The sequence below is a fragment of the Acipenser ruthenus genome, chromosome 6, assembly GCF_902713425.1.
Source record: "Acipenser ruthenus chromosome 6, fAciRut3.2 maternal haplotype, whole genome shotgun sequence".
Lineage (NCBI taxonomy): Eukaryota > Metazoa > Chordata > Actinopteri > Acipenseriformes > Acipenseridae > Acipenser > Acipenser ruthenus.
Genome location: NC_081194.1, coordinates 13,148,881 through 13,166,903, shown reverse-complemented (window position 1 = coordinate 13,166,903; position 18,023 = coordinate 13,148,881). Strand labels below are relative to the sequence as shown.

Genomic DNA, 18,023 nt, shown 5'->3' with positions numbered 1-18,023 from the left:
AAGTCTGACACACACAAAAAAAACACAACATCTGAGTAATTGCAATCCAGGCCACTCTTAATTATTGGAAACAACATACCAAGGAAGGGGAACAGCAGACATAATGTCTTTTGAACCTCATTTGGACTAGCTGTGCCATATAACCTTCAATTGGTCAGTATGTGGTAAAATTATCCAGGCAAGGTTTCCTCTGATTGGTGCAAGTGGTGAAATAGCATTCACCCAATCAATCAGAGACCAGAAGTCATTGGTAAAGCAATGTCCATACCAGGTGCTATCACAACTGAGCGATGGGTTCTCAAGACAGGACTGAATGGAAGTATGACACACAGTGTGCAGGCACTGCAGGGTGCCTACACTACAGCCCTGCTACTGGAGTAAAAGAAATAGAACATAAAAGTTTATAATCCTAAACAGCTGCAGAATTAGAGAAAAATAGGGGAACAAAACTATATTTCCATACACATATGGAGAAGCTTTACAGTAGGTATAATGGTATCTTTCCATTACCTGTTGCTTTATGCTGCTTATGTATTTTCAATGCAGTAAATTAATAAGTAATTAATAGCACCAACTTCTAATGGAGCAGGTAGATTCCCATGGAGACACACCCCATAACTAGTTCTAATTGCAGGGTTTGCTTATTTTTTTCTTTCTTATTTATTTAACTGAAACAATTTTGAACATGTTACATCGACTTGTCTTGTTTGCATACCATAAGCATTTATTTACATATATTATATCAGGTTTTGTTTTTGGTTACATTTCAGGATAATGACAAACAAATGACCGAAGAGATTACTTCGTAGTATAGAAGTTTATTTAAATAAACATACATTAAAAAAAAAAAAAAAAAAACAAACAAAAAAAACAACATGCAACGAATAAGTTACCAAAACATCTAGTCTAGTATTTCCAATTCCCACGAGAGGTACGTTGGAGAGAAAAATAAAGGGAGGAGCAAGCACCCGGGATAATGACGTCACATTGGAATGAGGGAGTGAGTGAGTGTTCCGGGTCAGAAACTGGAATGAGAGGAAATTAACCCAAGGAAAAAAATAAAAAAAATAGTGAATCAAAACCAACACAGAGATGTGACCCTTAGAGTGGATATACTATTTACATTACAAAGGGAAAGCGCCGGGATAGCGACCGAGAGAAAGAGCTGGGGTTTCATTCGCCGTTAGTACTCTGTTTACTGCCTGTAAGTAGTTATTCCCCTACGACGAGGTTTTATTTTTGTGCTGCTTCTGCTGAACTTGTTGAACTGAAGCCACTACTCGAGGAGAATCGGTGAAGTAAACTTCAGCGCTCCGTTCGGGTTGAATGGTTTCTCAACTGGAACTGGAAGCATTTGAATTTTTGTTCTTTCATTCGGGCTTTTCCTGTTTGGAATTTGGATCTTCCCCGTGATGTTCCATTGCATTCCCCTGTGGCGGTGCAACCGTCACGTCGAATCGATCGATAAGAGGCATTGTTCGCTGCTGTCTGTACCCGATGAAATCTACCGATACAGCCGCAGCTTGGAAGAGCTATTGCTGGACGCAAATCAGCTGCGGGACCTGCCCAAGGTAAGTCAGAAGCTGGGGACAAACAGTGAATTAGTAGCTACCTGGCAAACACAATAAATACGTTTTTGCTATATCAAATTAAAATATAATAGTATGTATATAATGCATGCAGGTTGCTGTTTTAAGTTATGCAGTAGCGCAATCTAGCCAATATAGCTGAATAGTTGCCAAAGTCGAAGAACGCATGTGTATTGTACATAAGTTAAGACAAAACAAGAACACACGCCAGACATGGTTAATGATGTCCTGGGCCACCTGCATGTTAGCTAAGGTGCACAAGAGAACGTTATTGATCCTTTGAGCTGCTGTTCATGCTATTAGCAGACAGGCACAGTAGTATTTAATTAAATTTTATATTTTGTTGCCTGTTGTCCCAGCGTGAAATGTATGATTAAGGGAAATGTGTGTTGGTGTTGGTGGGGGTGTACAGTACAAGTGACGTGTTTGTGTTACTCTCCACTTCAGCGTTGCAGTTGTAATACTGCAGTTTCTTTTAAATCCATTATAATAACTATATGTTCGAGTGTAGGTGCCATGCATTGTTGATATCATTCCGTCGTCTCCTTGACAAACTGCATTCGACTCATAACGGTTGATGTATTTTTGTAGAGTTGCTAGTTAACCATTCATGTAGTATCATGCTCCTTTAATTTTGCAGCTGTCAGTTACAGTAATGATCGATGTGTTGTAAGTATGTGTTACCTGTTCTGAAGTGTCATTTGGGTTTTAATTAGTACTTGTGTTGAAAGTTTAATGAGGTTACTTTACTGTAGCTGCAAACCCAGTTAGGGTAACCAAACAAGATGTCCAAGTTTAACCACTTTGCAGTGAGTCACGTGAGTCCTGTGCGGTGAATGGCATTAAAATGACTGGCTTTGACTACATGGCACGACTAAATGTGATTGTTTTCAGCCTCGCCCCAACCTTGCCCCTTCCAGATCTCTCCCCTGCCCTGTTTCAACCTTGCTCTGTAATGGACTGCACACTAGCCACAATAACCATGCGTGATATCATGTATGTATAAAAGCTATTTGCCAGACTGTCTCTGCACTTTTTACTATATGGTGTAGCACAGACTTAAATGACCTTCTACATTTCACAGGGCTTTGAGAACACTATATCCTATTCCCACATTGAACTGTGAAGCTCAAAAGAAAAAGAACAAAAAAATAGTTCACCTGCTATTACACAGTCATGGTACACAATAATGAGAGGATTGCGTTTTTAATGTTTTATTTAAACTGAGGCTCATTGAAATAGTTTCACACAATACAATATGTTTGATTGCCTTAAAAAGACCAGACCTTAATTTAAACACCATGTGGTCTGACTAAATGCCAAAGCAAGTTCAAGTAATGAATGAAATCAGTAATTCATCAAATCAAAGAAGCTGGAAAGAGAGTTGTAACATAGAAGGTAGCATCTCAGACTCAATAATGTACTGGGCAGGGTTAACAAAATAAGCTGGAGCAGTACACATTTAATAAAACAATGACATCTACAGTACCAAGTTATGGAGCATTGTAACTTCACTTCCCGGGTATGATTAACACAAAATATATCCTAAATGAACAAATCACACAGGAGACGGTCACCTCATAGGATGAGTGCATCCTGTAAATTGTTTGGATTTTCTTTCTTTGGTGCCAGTCTGGCAGTCGGTAATTTATTTTGTATAAAGAGGATAGTATTTTTTACTGGTGAATACCGCGCTGTCGTCTACAGTACACTGCATACAGTAATGTGGACAACATAATGGGGTGATTTCATCTAGGCTAGAAAGCCTTAGTTTACAGTACATGCTGTTAGTAACTTTAGTGTGAGGGAATGTTTTTGAAATACATATAGTATACACACATTCAGACTGCTTCTCTCCTGCTGCCCTTCAAATGTACATAATCACATACATGTACTGTATATGTGAATCATCATGTTGCTCAGTTCTTTGTGATGCTAGGGCTACAGTATGCAGTCTTGATATCAATGGAGTTTGCCACTACTAGCCAAACTTCAGGTCATGCATGCATGGAGGCAATTTTGGAAAATAAATGTCCATAGTGAATTATTGCACTTCAGTGTATTTGATTGTGTACAGTATCCTGGATAGAGTTTTTATATGGGTTTGGTACCGTATCTGGATTACAATTCACCACGTCGGACACTGTGAATCCTGCTGTCCCTCCTGGATGTGATTTCTAAGTTTAGATGGTGATACAGTATGATTATTTAAGGTGAGTAACATTTTAGGTACTGTACAATATAAGCCTGTAGACGGCATTGTCTCAAAACAGACTGACTCAGTTTAAAAGAAAGCTATGTCTGTGAAGCTATGTCTTAGTTGGTGCATATCTTGGCGAGAGCCAAGTTCAAATCATCATGGAGTTTTAACATCTACTCTCATGTAATGGAAATCATCAGATCTGTTTAGCATAGGAGACTACAATACTTTTCTTCTAAATGATCCCTTTTCTATTTGAAATGGTTTTTATGTGGCCTATGGACAGCAGAAGTATGAGAAGACAGGCACTGTCCAACCACTCGATTGCAGACATACTTCATTTGACATGATTTACAATATTTGCTTTCTTTCTACTGTACACCTTTGACTTGTAGTGTGTGTATTTGCTTTCTTTCTACTGTACACCTTTGACTTGTAGTGTGTGTGTTTGCGCGCGCAGAAATGGTTGCTTCTGTTAACAGTTGTCCTGGATATCACATGGTTGTGTGTCAGAATCCTTTTCTAACAGGATGGCATTGTCAGCACAGAAAATGCCTTGGGGAGCTTTGGATCGGCCTCCCATACTGCAGAAACCTCTAATCTAAAGGCAAATGTTAAATTAAAAGTTCATTGTTTATAACTGGGATTTAAATGTTACATCCCATTTATATACTGTATTCAATTCTATATTGTCTTGAAGGGTTTAGGGATTTTGTATGAGTCATTGTCAATGAAATTATTTTATATAAATATATAGTTCACGTTGAAATACAGTGTTCCTTTCAATGACGGATGATTTGATGTTAGGGAAACAGGATGTAACTTGGTGTAATACAGTGCTGTGCCCCATGGGTAGAATTTAGTTTTGCGCCAACGTCAGCTGACATAATCTGTAATACTGAAGTATTGGTAGGCGAACTAAAGCCATTACAATCTACTACTCTGTGCTCTTAGTCTCAGGTTTTGCGCCCTTTGATAATTGTATTTATGAGATGAAATGAAATGAAATAATTTTGAATAACATTAAAATCTCTGGCAAAGAAGACTGTCTTTTCCTCCATGCCCTTCAAGTTATTCTTTAAGCACACCAATTGTGTTTCTTGTTGTAGCCCCTACATATAGTGACATGTTTCTTATGAGAGTACTTATCTACACATCCCTAGTTATCAGTATACTGTAGATATTACGTTTATATGGAACATGTTTTCTGGTCCATTGTACGATCCTTTAAATGTGCTGTTTGCTCGATTTTATACAAACAGAACTTTCTTTATCTACAGTATTGTACCAGGCCAAAGGGACATGCTCAGGGTGTGGAATCTGTTTGTATGAGTCAGTGATATTCTGTGCCCTGGCAGCAAATATTGACTTGAAGTAAAAACAAATTTGTACTCCTTTTACTGTAATCATTTATAAATCTGTTGCTTTGAATTACATACAACATAGTGATGGGGCGAACATGGGATTTTGATATTTGAATGATCTTTTAAAAATCAAGCAAGCAATTAAAAAAAAAAAAAACAAAAAAAAAAAAACAAACTAAAACGTTGCACCATATTATGTATGATACATCAATCTCAAGGCTAAAATAAACCTGATATCCCATCAAAAGACCCCAGAAACAAAGAAGACAAACCTGTGGACTGTGTTATTTCAACATGTGTCAACTAAAAGAAAAGGCACACTTTAAAGTGTAGCTCATCTCGTCTTCTTTCTTTTAATGAAAATTCTGTTTAAAAGTCATTTAAAGTACAGAAGTGTGTCCACAGTAGCTTAGACAATTAACTGCTTTCAGTTTTATCACAGCATGCATTTTTTCTATATTATGCTCAAGACATTGACTAACAACTGTTTATTTCAGATGTCGTTTACACATTGGTTTTCTTTGCAGGCTATCTTTTTGATAAAGTTGTTTACAAATGAAATGTGAAAGAATACAAACATGGTCATTTTTGCCACCAAATACATTTCAAGCAGTGTTAGTTTTGAATATTTAAATGTTTGTCCAAACATCAAAAAGTAGTTACTCTGCCTTTCTGAAGACCTGGCTGCTAGCTTCCTCTCCCTTGAAGAAATTAGAGGTTGGAATCATTAAGGATTTGTCACATGTCCCTTTTTAAACAATTTGAGCACCCTGCTGGCTTGTCACATCGTGTCAGAGCTGTCCTGACTTGTCATGGTGACCCTACACCATATTGACAGTGTTACGGCTTGTGGTTTTATTGCAGTGGTTCACTCCTGCATGCGTGGTTCTGTTTTTTATAATGATCATAGCTGACTAACTGGAAGTTATTTCATTCTGTAGTTTTTCCAATTAAGCAAATACATGATTAAGAAGTTGTTACTTTCATTGAGTATGAATGCCAACACTCTAAAAACCAAAAAATTTAGCCTTTTGTTTGTAAAAGTTGTTGTGACTACGGATGTGAGTCTGTTTAAAGCTTAGTGTTTAAAAATGATGATATTATAAATGCTGGGGGGGCCTTTCTGCAAAGCAGCAGTAAAACAAGCTTTTCTTGGATTAATAAAGACTAAACTTGAAAGTGTGATCCATGCAGCTTTAAAAGAAGATTGAAAGCCCTTCGTGCTTTCACTCAAAGCCCAGTTAAGGTGACTCAACAGATATTTTTTGTCCATATACTCTGTAAATGAATATACTGAGGTCTGAGGCTCTCAGGAATTGCCTAATTCTAACCCATTTTATATGTATTCATTAAAGGTTAACCAAACAAACCATGCTATTTTGTGTGAATTGCTTTATGATCTTTTAGGTTCCCTTCTTGTGTTGACATTTTGGTACTTTTTTTTTTCTTTTTTTCTGGGGTAAGCAGACTTACAGGTTGATTTAAAGGTTGCTGCTGTTTCCTGGTGCTTAATGAATTCCTTTGCTTTGTCAGTCGCTCCGCTGGCCTTGCTACAGTTAGACCATGTGCCTTAAGCTGCATCCACACAGGATGCGCGCGAATAATTTGGAAGTCACTTCAGTGAGCATCCAAACCAGCAGCGAGCGACGCGAGTGACGTCGCTTTGAGAATTTCGCGTCGCTAAAATAGAACCTGTTACAATTTTATTTATTTATTTTATTTTTTTGTCACGCAACTGGAATGAAACTGACCAATCAGAAGCAAGGTTAACACCCTTGAAACATGTCAAACACACGCCTCAAAACATGTCACGCCACAAAACAAATTAATCATTTTATGTAGTACCAGTAGTTGTGGCTTGCAGGTGGTGTATTTAGCTGCACTGAGACATTTACTTTCCGGTTTATGCAAGTTGCATAAAAATAGGTTTATTAATAATCAAAAATAAACCGCACCATACATAGTCTATATCTCTAGCATTTAAATGAAAAAATGTGCACTTTTGCTGGCTTTTAAAAATGACACAAAAAAGGTCCCGCATTCACACAACTTGAACATGTGACCTCATTTTAAGCTATGGCTTTTTTTTGGTTTGTTTGTTTGCTTTTAAGATAAATAACGTTTTGTTCACTAAATTGTTCTGTGGCACAAATCTGTGACAAGAAGAATGTCTTTACATACGCATAAAGTGAACATCTGCATAAAGAGATTCACCAAACAAACAAAAATATTATCGAGGTCCTACAATTCTATACATTATAAAACAAAGCCAGCAACATGTTTGTGTTCTATGTGACACATCCCAACATTACCAAGTTCATAGTTTTGAAGATTACAAGCCATATCTGTTCACTGGACTGTTCTAAAAGGAAAAACTGAATCAAAGTCTTGCGTCTTGCCATGGCACACAACCTTGTTCTGTGTATAATTATTCATAAGTAAATTAATTCAGAGACGGCTCAAACACTCACTCGTGGTTTTATGCATCACAGTCTTTAATGGCGTCTACGATAAAGTAGAGAAATAGATTTGCAGAACAGCATCAGTAGTAATACAAGGTAATGGTGACATAATAACACAGATAATAATAATAAATAATAATAATAGTGATTATGTATGCATAATAATAATAAAAATAATAATAATGTTGCACTTTATATACTTAAAGAAGTTAATAAAAATGATCAAAGAAGGAATTTGTAAAGAAACACAATTGAGATTGCAGTAAGTTGTATATATAAATGTATAACAATAAAATTAATTTTGTTGAAAATATCAGTTCAACTATACTACTATTGTACCGGGCTTCAAATCAGACTACAGTACTACTGCTGGTACCACAAAAAAATACTACGAGTACTACTATACAATTACTACTAATATATGATAACAATAAAACTGGTGTGTGTGTGTAGGAATGTTCAGTAACTCTGATCTGTAGATTTTACAAGTCCAACCTTTATTTTACAACAGAGTTTCTGGAGCTTATGGTGGTAACCTTTTATCAAAATAAGACCTGTTTTGTAATGGGACAGCCCATCTCTGGCATGTCCAATAGGGGCGGGGTCATGTATTTATTTCCAGTCTTTTGGATCGTTTCCAACTCGCATCTGGACTGGACTGACATTTGGCGACTTCGCTCGCGTCCAGTGTGGATGCAGCTTTACAGAGAAAGATGTGATTTGGTGCCAGGAAACAGTTTATTTTTGTTTTAGTTTTATTTAATTTGTAAATTTATTTATCAAAAGATTAATATCAATACATGACCCAAGACGGTAACTCATATTTGAGTAGCATGAACTACTTGCTCAGTCTTGAGAACATGAATATCAAACATCACCTTACAAACATATATATTTTATGTTTGACCAGAAAAAAAAAAAAAGAAACTGCAGACAATCAAAATTGACAATGGAGTAAGCAGAGGAATGTTTGCCAGGCCAGTGAATACTATTAATGTCTCCGTTTTTGACAGCTGGGATGTCAGCCAGCACTGCTCAAAGCACAATATAGTAGTCCACTGTTCTACTTTCAACTAGAGGTGATGGTGAGACCCTGAAATGCATCAGGTTGTTATACTACATAAAGTGTCATTTAAACTGGTGTGTAATCTCTTTAATGCCATTTATTTGAAGTGTATTTTCACAGCAGTTATTTATATAACGATACTTGAGCCTTACTGTATGTTTCAAAGGGCATTGCTAATTCTAAAGCAAAATGTACCATTATGCTCTGTATGATGTACTAATCCCAAGGTTTCGAAGATTGGCTATTAGGATATTTTCATTCTTTTTCTGAAGGGTTAAAAAAACAAACAAAAAATAAACAGAAATTTAAACCAAATAAACAAGCTTTTTGCTTCTTTCTTCATTTCCTCATTATGAATTTCATGCACATTTTGTATTCTAAGTCAACTGAGTTTGAGTATTTTTCTATTTGTCATAACTACTATGAAGACCAGTTCTCTCGTATATGTCTACACAGAGGGATGAAAGTTGAACCTGAACGCAGGGGTTGGATTCGCTGTATCAGTTACCAGTCTTTGTGTTTCATGGTTGTTTCCTTTTGCAAAGCTGACCAGTCTTTTTGTAAACACAAATAGGTGCTTTTCTTTGAAATGTGGGTGTTTCTTTCACCTACTTGCAGGCATTGTTATCAATATAGTATTCTTTACATTTTATACAATGCAGTTTGAATGCACCACTGGTAAAGTGGGTCACTACAGCCTCTTTTTTTAAATTGGTGTTTCTCTTTAATATGCCCTGCTGTTCTGGGGTCTCTCTGAGGAGTTTTATGATGTTACCAACACATGTTCCTACATTGACAGAAATGTCTGGATTCTTAAGATTGCTTTAATTATACTTCTAAGTCTTGGCCAGTTTTACAAAAGTAGTAGATAACTTATAGTAACATGAGAACTTTTTGGAAGCTGCACTGTAACTTGAATGCAAAACAAACCAAGCGTAAAAGTTACAATTACGTATTTTTATAATTTAAATGCCCATGCCCCCACCCACTGCTGGAAGAAAGGACTATTCTAAGATGTGCAATTTTAGGTCAGTGTCTTACGTATTTGCAACATTTCACAATGGTTCACTGCCCAAACTACTGATAGTTAGTTAGTTAGTTAGTTTCTTCCATCCTTGTTTTTCTGATTTATTGTCATTTTTGGATCATCATTCTCAGTCTATTTAAGCAAGGGATTGTGTAGACGACCACGCCATATTTAATATGATATTGCACTAATCATGAATTTCAGCTTAATAGTCTTAATTAGTCCTTCCAATAAAACGCAGAATGAGCCCCTTCTTGCAGAATTTTCAATGCATAGCAGATTTTTCAATGCATAGCAGAAAAACTGATAAGTTTGCATTTTTCTTCATTGGCAATAAAGTAGCATAGTGAGAGGTGTGGCAGGATTCAGTGTGGGAAACAACGTATTATTTATGCCATACAGCTTCAATTAAGTAAAATTATAAAATGGCTTTGATAAATTAAATGCTGTGATTGGCTGAACAAGATCACATGACCATGCACTAAAAATTGTCTTATGCACGGCTAGGGGCAAATAGCCTTTCTTTTCCTTAAAACCTCAAAATCTTGATCACTTCGGCCATGACAATAGTTCCTGTAATACCCTGGGTTTAAGTGAAACTTAAAGTTTAAAATCTTATTGTGTGTTGGTTTGTTTTTATAAAATTAAACAGAGCCATTTCATAAGCACAGTAACTCAGTCCATGGTGTGTGCATATCTTGGCCTCAGGCAGCCTCATGCCTCACAGCACACCCAGGCGTGTGTAAGATAGGCCTATGTCTTCCCACACACCCTGTCGTGGGTTATTGCTTACTTAACTAACTGCGATTTACTTTTTCTTATTTATTATTTCTCATTAACACTATTTTTCATTGAAAAGTAATTGCAGCAGAATTGGACACATTCTTTGCAAAAAAATACATTTTTCGCTTTGCAGAGTTTAGATTTTTTGCGCGGATTTCCGTAGGGACTATTAAGTGTGGAAATGTACACTACCATTCATAAGTCTTGAGTTCAGTAAGAAGAAATACTATTTGTGCTAAAAAAAGAAACTGCAATAATTAGAGTTCCTGTTGCCAAAACATCTGTTTAATCTCAGAGTGTTATAGCTATACAAAGTATTTATTGCAGTTAAAATGATTATTTGCTTCATGAATAGCATCCCAGTGTAATTGTACATTATCTACTGGGCACAATTAAATGTGGATTGAATGGGCATAATAGTACTACTGTACAGCACAGAGCAGTATCTGGTTCAACAAGGAAAAAAGACGTGTAAAAACCCACAGGAATGAGGAGGACAGTACATTGATTTGCTTGAGAACACATTTTGCTTAAATCAAGCACATTCTTAAATTTTTTTCTATTGTTTTTAATTTCTAAAAAATAATATTTTTTGCTTTACAGCCATTTTTCCAACTAATAAAGTTACGCAAACTTGGACTAAGTGACAATGAAATCCAGCGACTCCCTCCAGAAATAGCCAACTTTATGCAGCTAGTTGAACTTGATGTATCTAGGAATGGTGAGTAAACAGGTTTATTTTATGCATGTATTTAAGGGCTGTCAATTAATCTCAGTTAACTTCTGCGATTAACGCATTAATGTTTTTTTAGATTAATTTTTATTAACGCTTGTTAATTGCCCTCTGTCTTGACCCTCTCAACACACCGTAATTCATTCCCTGCAGCACTTTTTTTAATATACTCGAGTGCATGCAACACAAGGAGTGCTGTCATCGTTTGAATAGAAAGCTAGTCACGGAACTGCATTATGGAGCAAAGCACTAAAAGTGAAGGTCTTATGAATGGGATTTATTTATTTTTTTAAACTTTCTGACAGTTTATTGGATAGAAAGACTGTTACTTGTATCTGTTAGTTCCAATATCACAGAATGCATCTAGTCTGCTGTACCTCCTGCGTGCTGTAAACACGCCTTCACAACTCAAAATACACTTTCTAACATTTCTGCTACGGACAGCAACAACAGAATAACAAATGAAACACGTCAGTTTCGACACAGTACTTACTTCTTTTTATTTAATTCAGGCTCTCTGCAAGCTTGTGAATCAAGCTGCATCATGTCAGTACGATACAGGGTGTCCCACATGAAAGTAGCCCTGTAAGTATTTCAGTTAGATGGCATTCAGTCCATGTTCATGTTGGGAGTGACATTCCAGTATAAACCGTGTTGTAATAGCGAGGATTTCTGTACATGTCTGTGCTGCTCCATCATGGGATTATTAATTTATGTGTATGTTGTAATACTTACTTGGCTACTTTCAGTGGGACAACCTGTATAAACAATGCTGTTGCAAAGTGGATAGCTACCAACTTTTAATTTGATTTCAATTACCACATTTATTTGAAAAGATTTTGTTTACAATTGAGGAACATATAACCGTTACTCAGTGAATGTCTTGTTTTATTTAGATATTTTAAGATATAAAAAATAGTTAATACCCTTTTAAAGGAAACTGATAAGAAAATATACAGTTTAATTTGACATGCGGTAAGTTGAGTAATAAACTGACTCCGTTGTGATTGATCAGTTTGTTCAAACAAGTTAACAGCAAATGCTTTTGCTGTATAATTCTGTGCAAATAAATATAAATCCATAAAGAGGGGCCAACAAAGATATGAGTTTTTTATGATGCACTGTTTTTTGAATAATAATAATAGTAATAACAATATCAGTAATAAAACTAATTTGAATGAGATGGATGGCATAATTGTAACAATTAAATATGCAATTAAAACCAAGATAACCAAGATAGACCTAATGTATTTATTTAGTTATTTATTTAGGTAATGGAACTGTTGGACACAATGGGAGCTTCCCATCAGCTCTTGACATTAACAAACTGTACACTGGGCTTCATCTTGCACTCACATTTACAGTTTTGTGCAATGAGGCCCAGTACAGTATTTAAAAAGAATGGTCTCATGGCTTGCACTAAGAGCTGGAGGCGTGGACTCAGATATGTCCCTTTCACTGACTTGGATTTGAGGATTGTTCAAGTTCAGCCTACCTTTTTTTTTTTTAAAACCCCATGGAGTTATCCTTTGCCAGTTCTCCACATGTGCAGTTCTGATTTGCACTAATTATGTATGATAAAAAAGCAATACTTTAAGGTGCTCCCGAGTAGCGCATCCAGTAAAAGCACTCGCTAGAGTGCAGGATGCGCTCTATAGCCTGGATGTCGCTGGTTCGAGTCCAGGCTTTTCCACAGCCGACCATGGACAGGAGCTCCCAGGTAGCGGCGCTCAATTGGTTGAGCGTCATCCGGGGAGAGGTAGGGTTAGGTCGGCCAGGGTGTCCTCGGCTCACCGCGCACCAGCGACCCCTGTAGCCTGGCCGGGCGCCTGCGGGCTTGCCTGTAAGCTGCCCAGAGCTGCGTTGTCTTCCGACGCTGTATCTCTGAGACGGCTACACGGTGAGTCTGCAGAGTGTAAAGAAGAGGGCGGCTGACGGCACACGCTTCGGAGGACAACGTGTGTTCATCTTCGCCCCTCCCGAGTCAGCGCAGGGGTGGTAGCGGTGAGCTGAGCCTAAAAATAATTGGGCATTTCAAATTGGGGAGAAAATAATAAAAACTAATTAGCAACGACTAAATTTAAATAAAAAAAAAAAAAAAAAAAAAGCAATGCTTTGAAGTGCATTTTGTTTCTGAATGTGTAGGAGTAGTGGTAAAACGGCAAAGCAACTTTACATACAGTAGATATTTAAGAAATAGGTTATGTTGGTCAGCTTTTTTTTAAAAATCATAATAACATGCATTTTTTTCTTTGCAGATATTATGGATATTCCAGAAAGCATTTCATACTGTAAAGCTCTTCAAGTAGCAGATTTTAGCGGTAACCCCATAACAAGGTAATTTTACTGTCATCTTACTTTTTGAAAATGAAAGCAATTTAAAACTAATTTACACTGTAAAACAAGAACAGCCTTTCCTTAAAAACAGGTCAGGCTGCATTTTCTTCTGCCGAACACTAATATGCATGGGTAGGTGGAACTGCTAATTTGTGTTTCCAACCAGAAAGTGTTGACAGAAAAACTAAAAGCATACTAAAATAAGCCCAGCAGTTTGTTTTGACGAAGCTCAGATTGCACACATCAAAGAGACAAGTGAAAGAAAGCCAGGGAGCACAACATGTCTGCTGAACACATGTCTAATAAAGTATTAATAAGGTATGCAGTGTTGAACACGGTTCTTTTTTCTTGTGTACAAACTTGCCTCTTAATAAATGTGGTATATTGGTAAAATAAAATAACCACTAGGCTGGTTAATTGGAAGTGCTTAAAACAATGCATTTTTTTATGGTCCTCATTCAAAAAACAGGGAACCTTATGGGCTGATCGTGTCCTTCCATCAGTCTTGTGAAGACAATAACGACCTTGATTTTGCACCAAACTTCACTGAACTTTGAACCTAGCCTCCTGTATTCATTTTGGTTGGCATTTGGCTGTAATCCGACAAGCTCTTGATTTTATACAACGAATTAATGTTTCAGGTACTGTGCAGTTATTACATGATTATGAGGGGAGCACTGGTTATCATCTTGGATTAACTAGATGCTTGTGATATTTTTGAGAGATGCATTATCTCCCATTTAATGCTTTTCAGTAAGCGTGACAAACCAAGTCACATGTTGGCAGGAGACAAATGATCCAATAGTATCGTAACTGACACGTTTGTCTGTATGAATAGAGCCTTACCTTAAAAATGACTGTACAGACCATTTGCCAACAAATTGGGAAATACTGTTGAATGCCCTGAATGAGCTAAAATACGTGTGAGGATGATTTATTTAAAAAAAAAAAAAAAGTTCAGAAGTTAAAAGGAGTAGGAAGAAATGTTTGAAGACACACAGTTGAATACTGTGTGCAAAGACGTAAGAATGCTGCCCGCTCCCTCAACACAAACCAAAATATCCACCATTTTTTGTATTCCAAAAGGAGGAGACGTTTAGGGGATGTTGCGATTATGTTGGTATGATTCCAGTAGTCGTTCAGGATTTACTGAATTCTATCGTGGATTGATGTGTCAGTCTGCAAGACCGTTCATTAGTTCAGTGCTTTCATTTGCAATTGACATGCATGTCCAGGTCATATCTTCAACACAGATGGACTTTTTTGACACCAGATTGCTGGTCCTCATGGTATTGCCAGGCTCTGTCCCCTGAAAAACACATTTCGGTTTTCCTATTTCAAAGTGGTAACACATTACTAAAACCTAAGGCACGTTTTAAACAAAAAAACAAGTGAGAATTGCATACAGCTGTTACCCAAGTTTGTATGGAAGGGTAAGAAAATATGATCTCTAGTATGCTGCCCAAATTATCTTTCCAGAAAACAGCGTAGAATCTCTGGGCCCAAAACAGCCGCCTGAGGAAAACCACCGGAAATGACTGAGTAGCAACATCAGGAAAACAAAACAAAAAAAAAACTGTTTAGGATTAACTCAAGATAAATTACGTTCTGAATACCATCAATCTTTCTGTTTGTTTCTACTGCAAGCTGATTTGGTCTTAATATTTATTTCTAGGTTGCCTGAAAGTTTCCCAGAATTACGGAATTTAACATGTCTCTCCATCAATGACATTTCATTGCAGACTCTTCCAGAAAACATTGGAAAGTAAGTACCAATATCTACTCTGTGTTGTTTTGTTTTAATGTGTGTTATTTTGATGGGGGAAGTCAGTTATACTTTAGCTAAGTTTTGATTTCTCTAACTTCATAACTCTAAAGTATAAATATGAATTGTTTTCTCTTCCAATCAGATTTGTTTTTGTAATTTAAAATGTAATCCCATGGAGTTATTTTTTGTCAGTTTCCAGTTTTACCATATTTCTTAAACTTTGCCACAAATAAGTAAAAGCCTCTTTTAAGGACTGCTATTGTTTACACACAAATGTCTGTAGTGAGTTTTCTGGGACTGTTATTGTGTTGGGACAATTTAAATATGCATTTAAAAAAGCACTTGATCCTAAAAGGGATCTGGGACCTGAGTAATTTGTTTTGGTGACCTTATCTTATTTTAGCAAGCAATAGTTTGGACTCCCTCAGTCTGAACTGAAGAGCACATTATTCACTGCTGGTTAAATTGGAATGACTGTTTTAAAGGACCAAGAAAGAACTAGATGTGATTATAAAGCTGTAGATTTGTTGACACCCTTCATCAGAAGGTAATGAGTTCTTATCTCACACTAAGGTTAGCCTCTGATTTTCTACATAATGTATGTGGTTCATCAACAGCAGAGGTTGATGGATGTCCTCCAGTGATGGAGACAGGACAGTAATCATGATCCTTTAATGTCAGGCTTAGTTGGAAGCTGTTGTTGTGGCTGCTGAAATCATATTAATAAGCCAGATGTGAGTGCCATTCCATTGCAGGCTTTCTAGGTATAGTTTTACTTTCAGTGTTTAGTTTAATAATTGGGGAAATGGCTGGATAAAGACCAGGACTTCAGCAGATTACCAACCCCTGATTAAGACAGAGCCAGGATTTGTAAAATTGTTTACTTACTAAACTGTAAATGGTGCCTTTTACACTTAAAAGGAGATACTTGGTATGGGCCTCAAATGTCAGAGTATCTTCTTCTTTTATGCTTCAGTCAGCACATTGTGGTGACTTTTGAAAACAAGGAAGTTTAAGGCATCCCTGTGGCTTCAATAGAGCTCTGAGTCATGTCTACCCTCCAAACACATCTGTACATCAGAGTGTAACCATTAACCTTTTCCCCTGTTCTATTTCTTACATCCACTACAGACAGTGTTATACTTGGATTAGTCTACTGCATCTGGTCGGGTACCTGCAGGTGACCCGCAAAAGCGCGTCTGGTTTGGGTTAGAATGTGAACTTATTCACGGTTTGCGGTTCGGGTTCGGGTGCTGGTCAATAAAATGTAATTTTCCGGTCAAAATTTGAATCGCCAAAAACGTTTTGTGTCCTTTCAGCGTATTCGTCTGTAAACCTTTCCCAAATAACGTATTAGAAGTTAAATGTACCGGTATTTCCTGCACTAAAGCAGGAGGCGATTAGGGAGGAGTCAGGTGACTAAGCAGTGTTCTCATTTTGTATTGCTGCTTGTTTGATACGTCACAAGATTCTTTTATCACGTTTGCTTGATGATATTACAAGTGCCTCTGGATAAGGTGAAACAAATAATAGTTCGAGAGGTAAATCAGAAGTGTACAATTATTTTGGAATCCTAGTGAATGAAAATAATGAACATGCGACTGGATTAGTTGCTTGTAAAACCTGTCATTATGTTTTTGTGTATGACAGCCACAAAACTGGTACATCTCTGTGAAAGCAAAGGTGTAGCTCCCTTTCAACTGGTGGCATGAAAGGAATAGGTATTTTATAGTAAATTAAGTAGAGGTAGTTAATATGTTACAATGTTAAAATATATCCAGACCACTAGAGAAAGCTACCACGCTGTAGCCTATTGTATAAACTCTGTGGAGAATGGTAGAGATACCTGTGTGAATGAGAGTCGGTCAGCGCAGGCAGTAGGTAAAGGACAAACACTTGCAGGTTCGGGTCGGGTTGCAGATCTCATTAAAGCGGATCAGGTCGCAGGTAAGAAGATGGTGTTGCAGTGGGTTACGGGTTTGGGTCGGGTCCTGTAGTAGCGGGTCCAGGTCGAAAGCGGGTCGTAAAAATCTGGTTTATTTGGAGGAAAGACCTGATTCTGAGAACAGTGTTGAGGCCACAGGGTGCTTTAAAAAGACACCAAGCTGTGATGACTGTCAGACAATGTGAAGTGAATCTACAAAACAAGAATACACTAGTTAAGATATCACACCCTTACCAAGCACAAAGCAACACAATCTGAGGACTTGTAAAAGTAACATTCAGTTTAATCAAACTCTGCATAGCTGAAACTGCCCTCCCCATTTAAAACAACATAGAATTTACTCAAATATTAAAATAAATACTAATATGCAGGGCTTAAATTTCAGCGTGGGATCACGGGAATCATGCATTTTCCAAGTTGCTCCCGCATATCTGCAACTTTCAGTGCAGGAAAATCCCGCAGACATATTTTAAGACTCCAAACTACTAATTAAAACGCTACAACAATCTCTAAGGAAGTGGGTGTCAGTGACGAAAGCACTATGAGCCGCATTCTGAGTAGTGCTGGATAAAATAAATAAGTAAATAAATAAGTCTGGATATTTTAAATACCGCAAGACTTTATTCTCTCGTACGTGATTCTCGGTCGCTATCTTTAAGCATTATAGAAACTCAGTACATTGCAGTAAGTAAACATTAAAAAAATGACCTAAATCTATCTAGGTGTTGTTTTGCAAGCGGTGACTTTTT

The 18,023-nt window shown here is 37.1% G+C and overlaps 1 protein-coding gene across 1 annotated transcript in view; it reads left to right on the top strand.

The window, feature by feature from the left end:
- The first annotated feature begins 897 nt into the window (after window positions 1–897).
- LOC117411423 (leucine-rich repeat-containing protein 1-like) overlaps window positions 898–18,023 on the top strand; it is a 39,207-nt gene continuing 22,081 nt past the window's right edge. Inside the window, exons 1-4 of the mRNA XM_034018949.3 lie at window positions 898–1,571; window positions 11,095–11,212; window positions 13,483–13,561; window positions 15,237–15,326. Of these exons, the coding sequence (XP_033874840.1) occupies window positions 1,413–1,571; window positions 11,095–11,212; window positions 13,483–13,561; window positions 15,237–15,326 (446 nt within the window). The 5' untranslated portion in view covers window positions 898–1,412. The remainder of the gene's footprint in view (window positions 1,572–11,094; window positions 11,213–13,482; window positions 13,562–15,236; window positions 15,327–18,023) is intronic.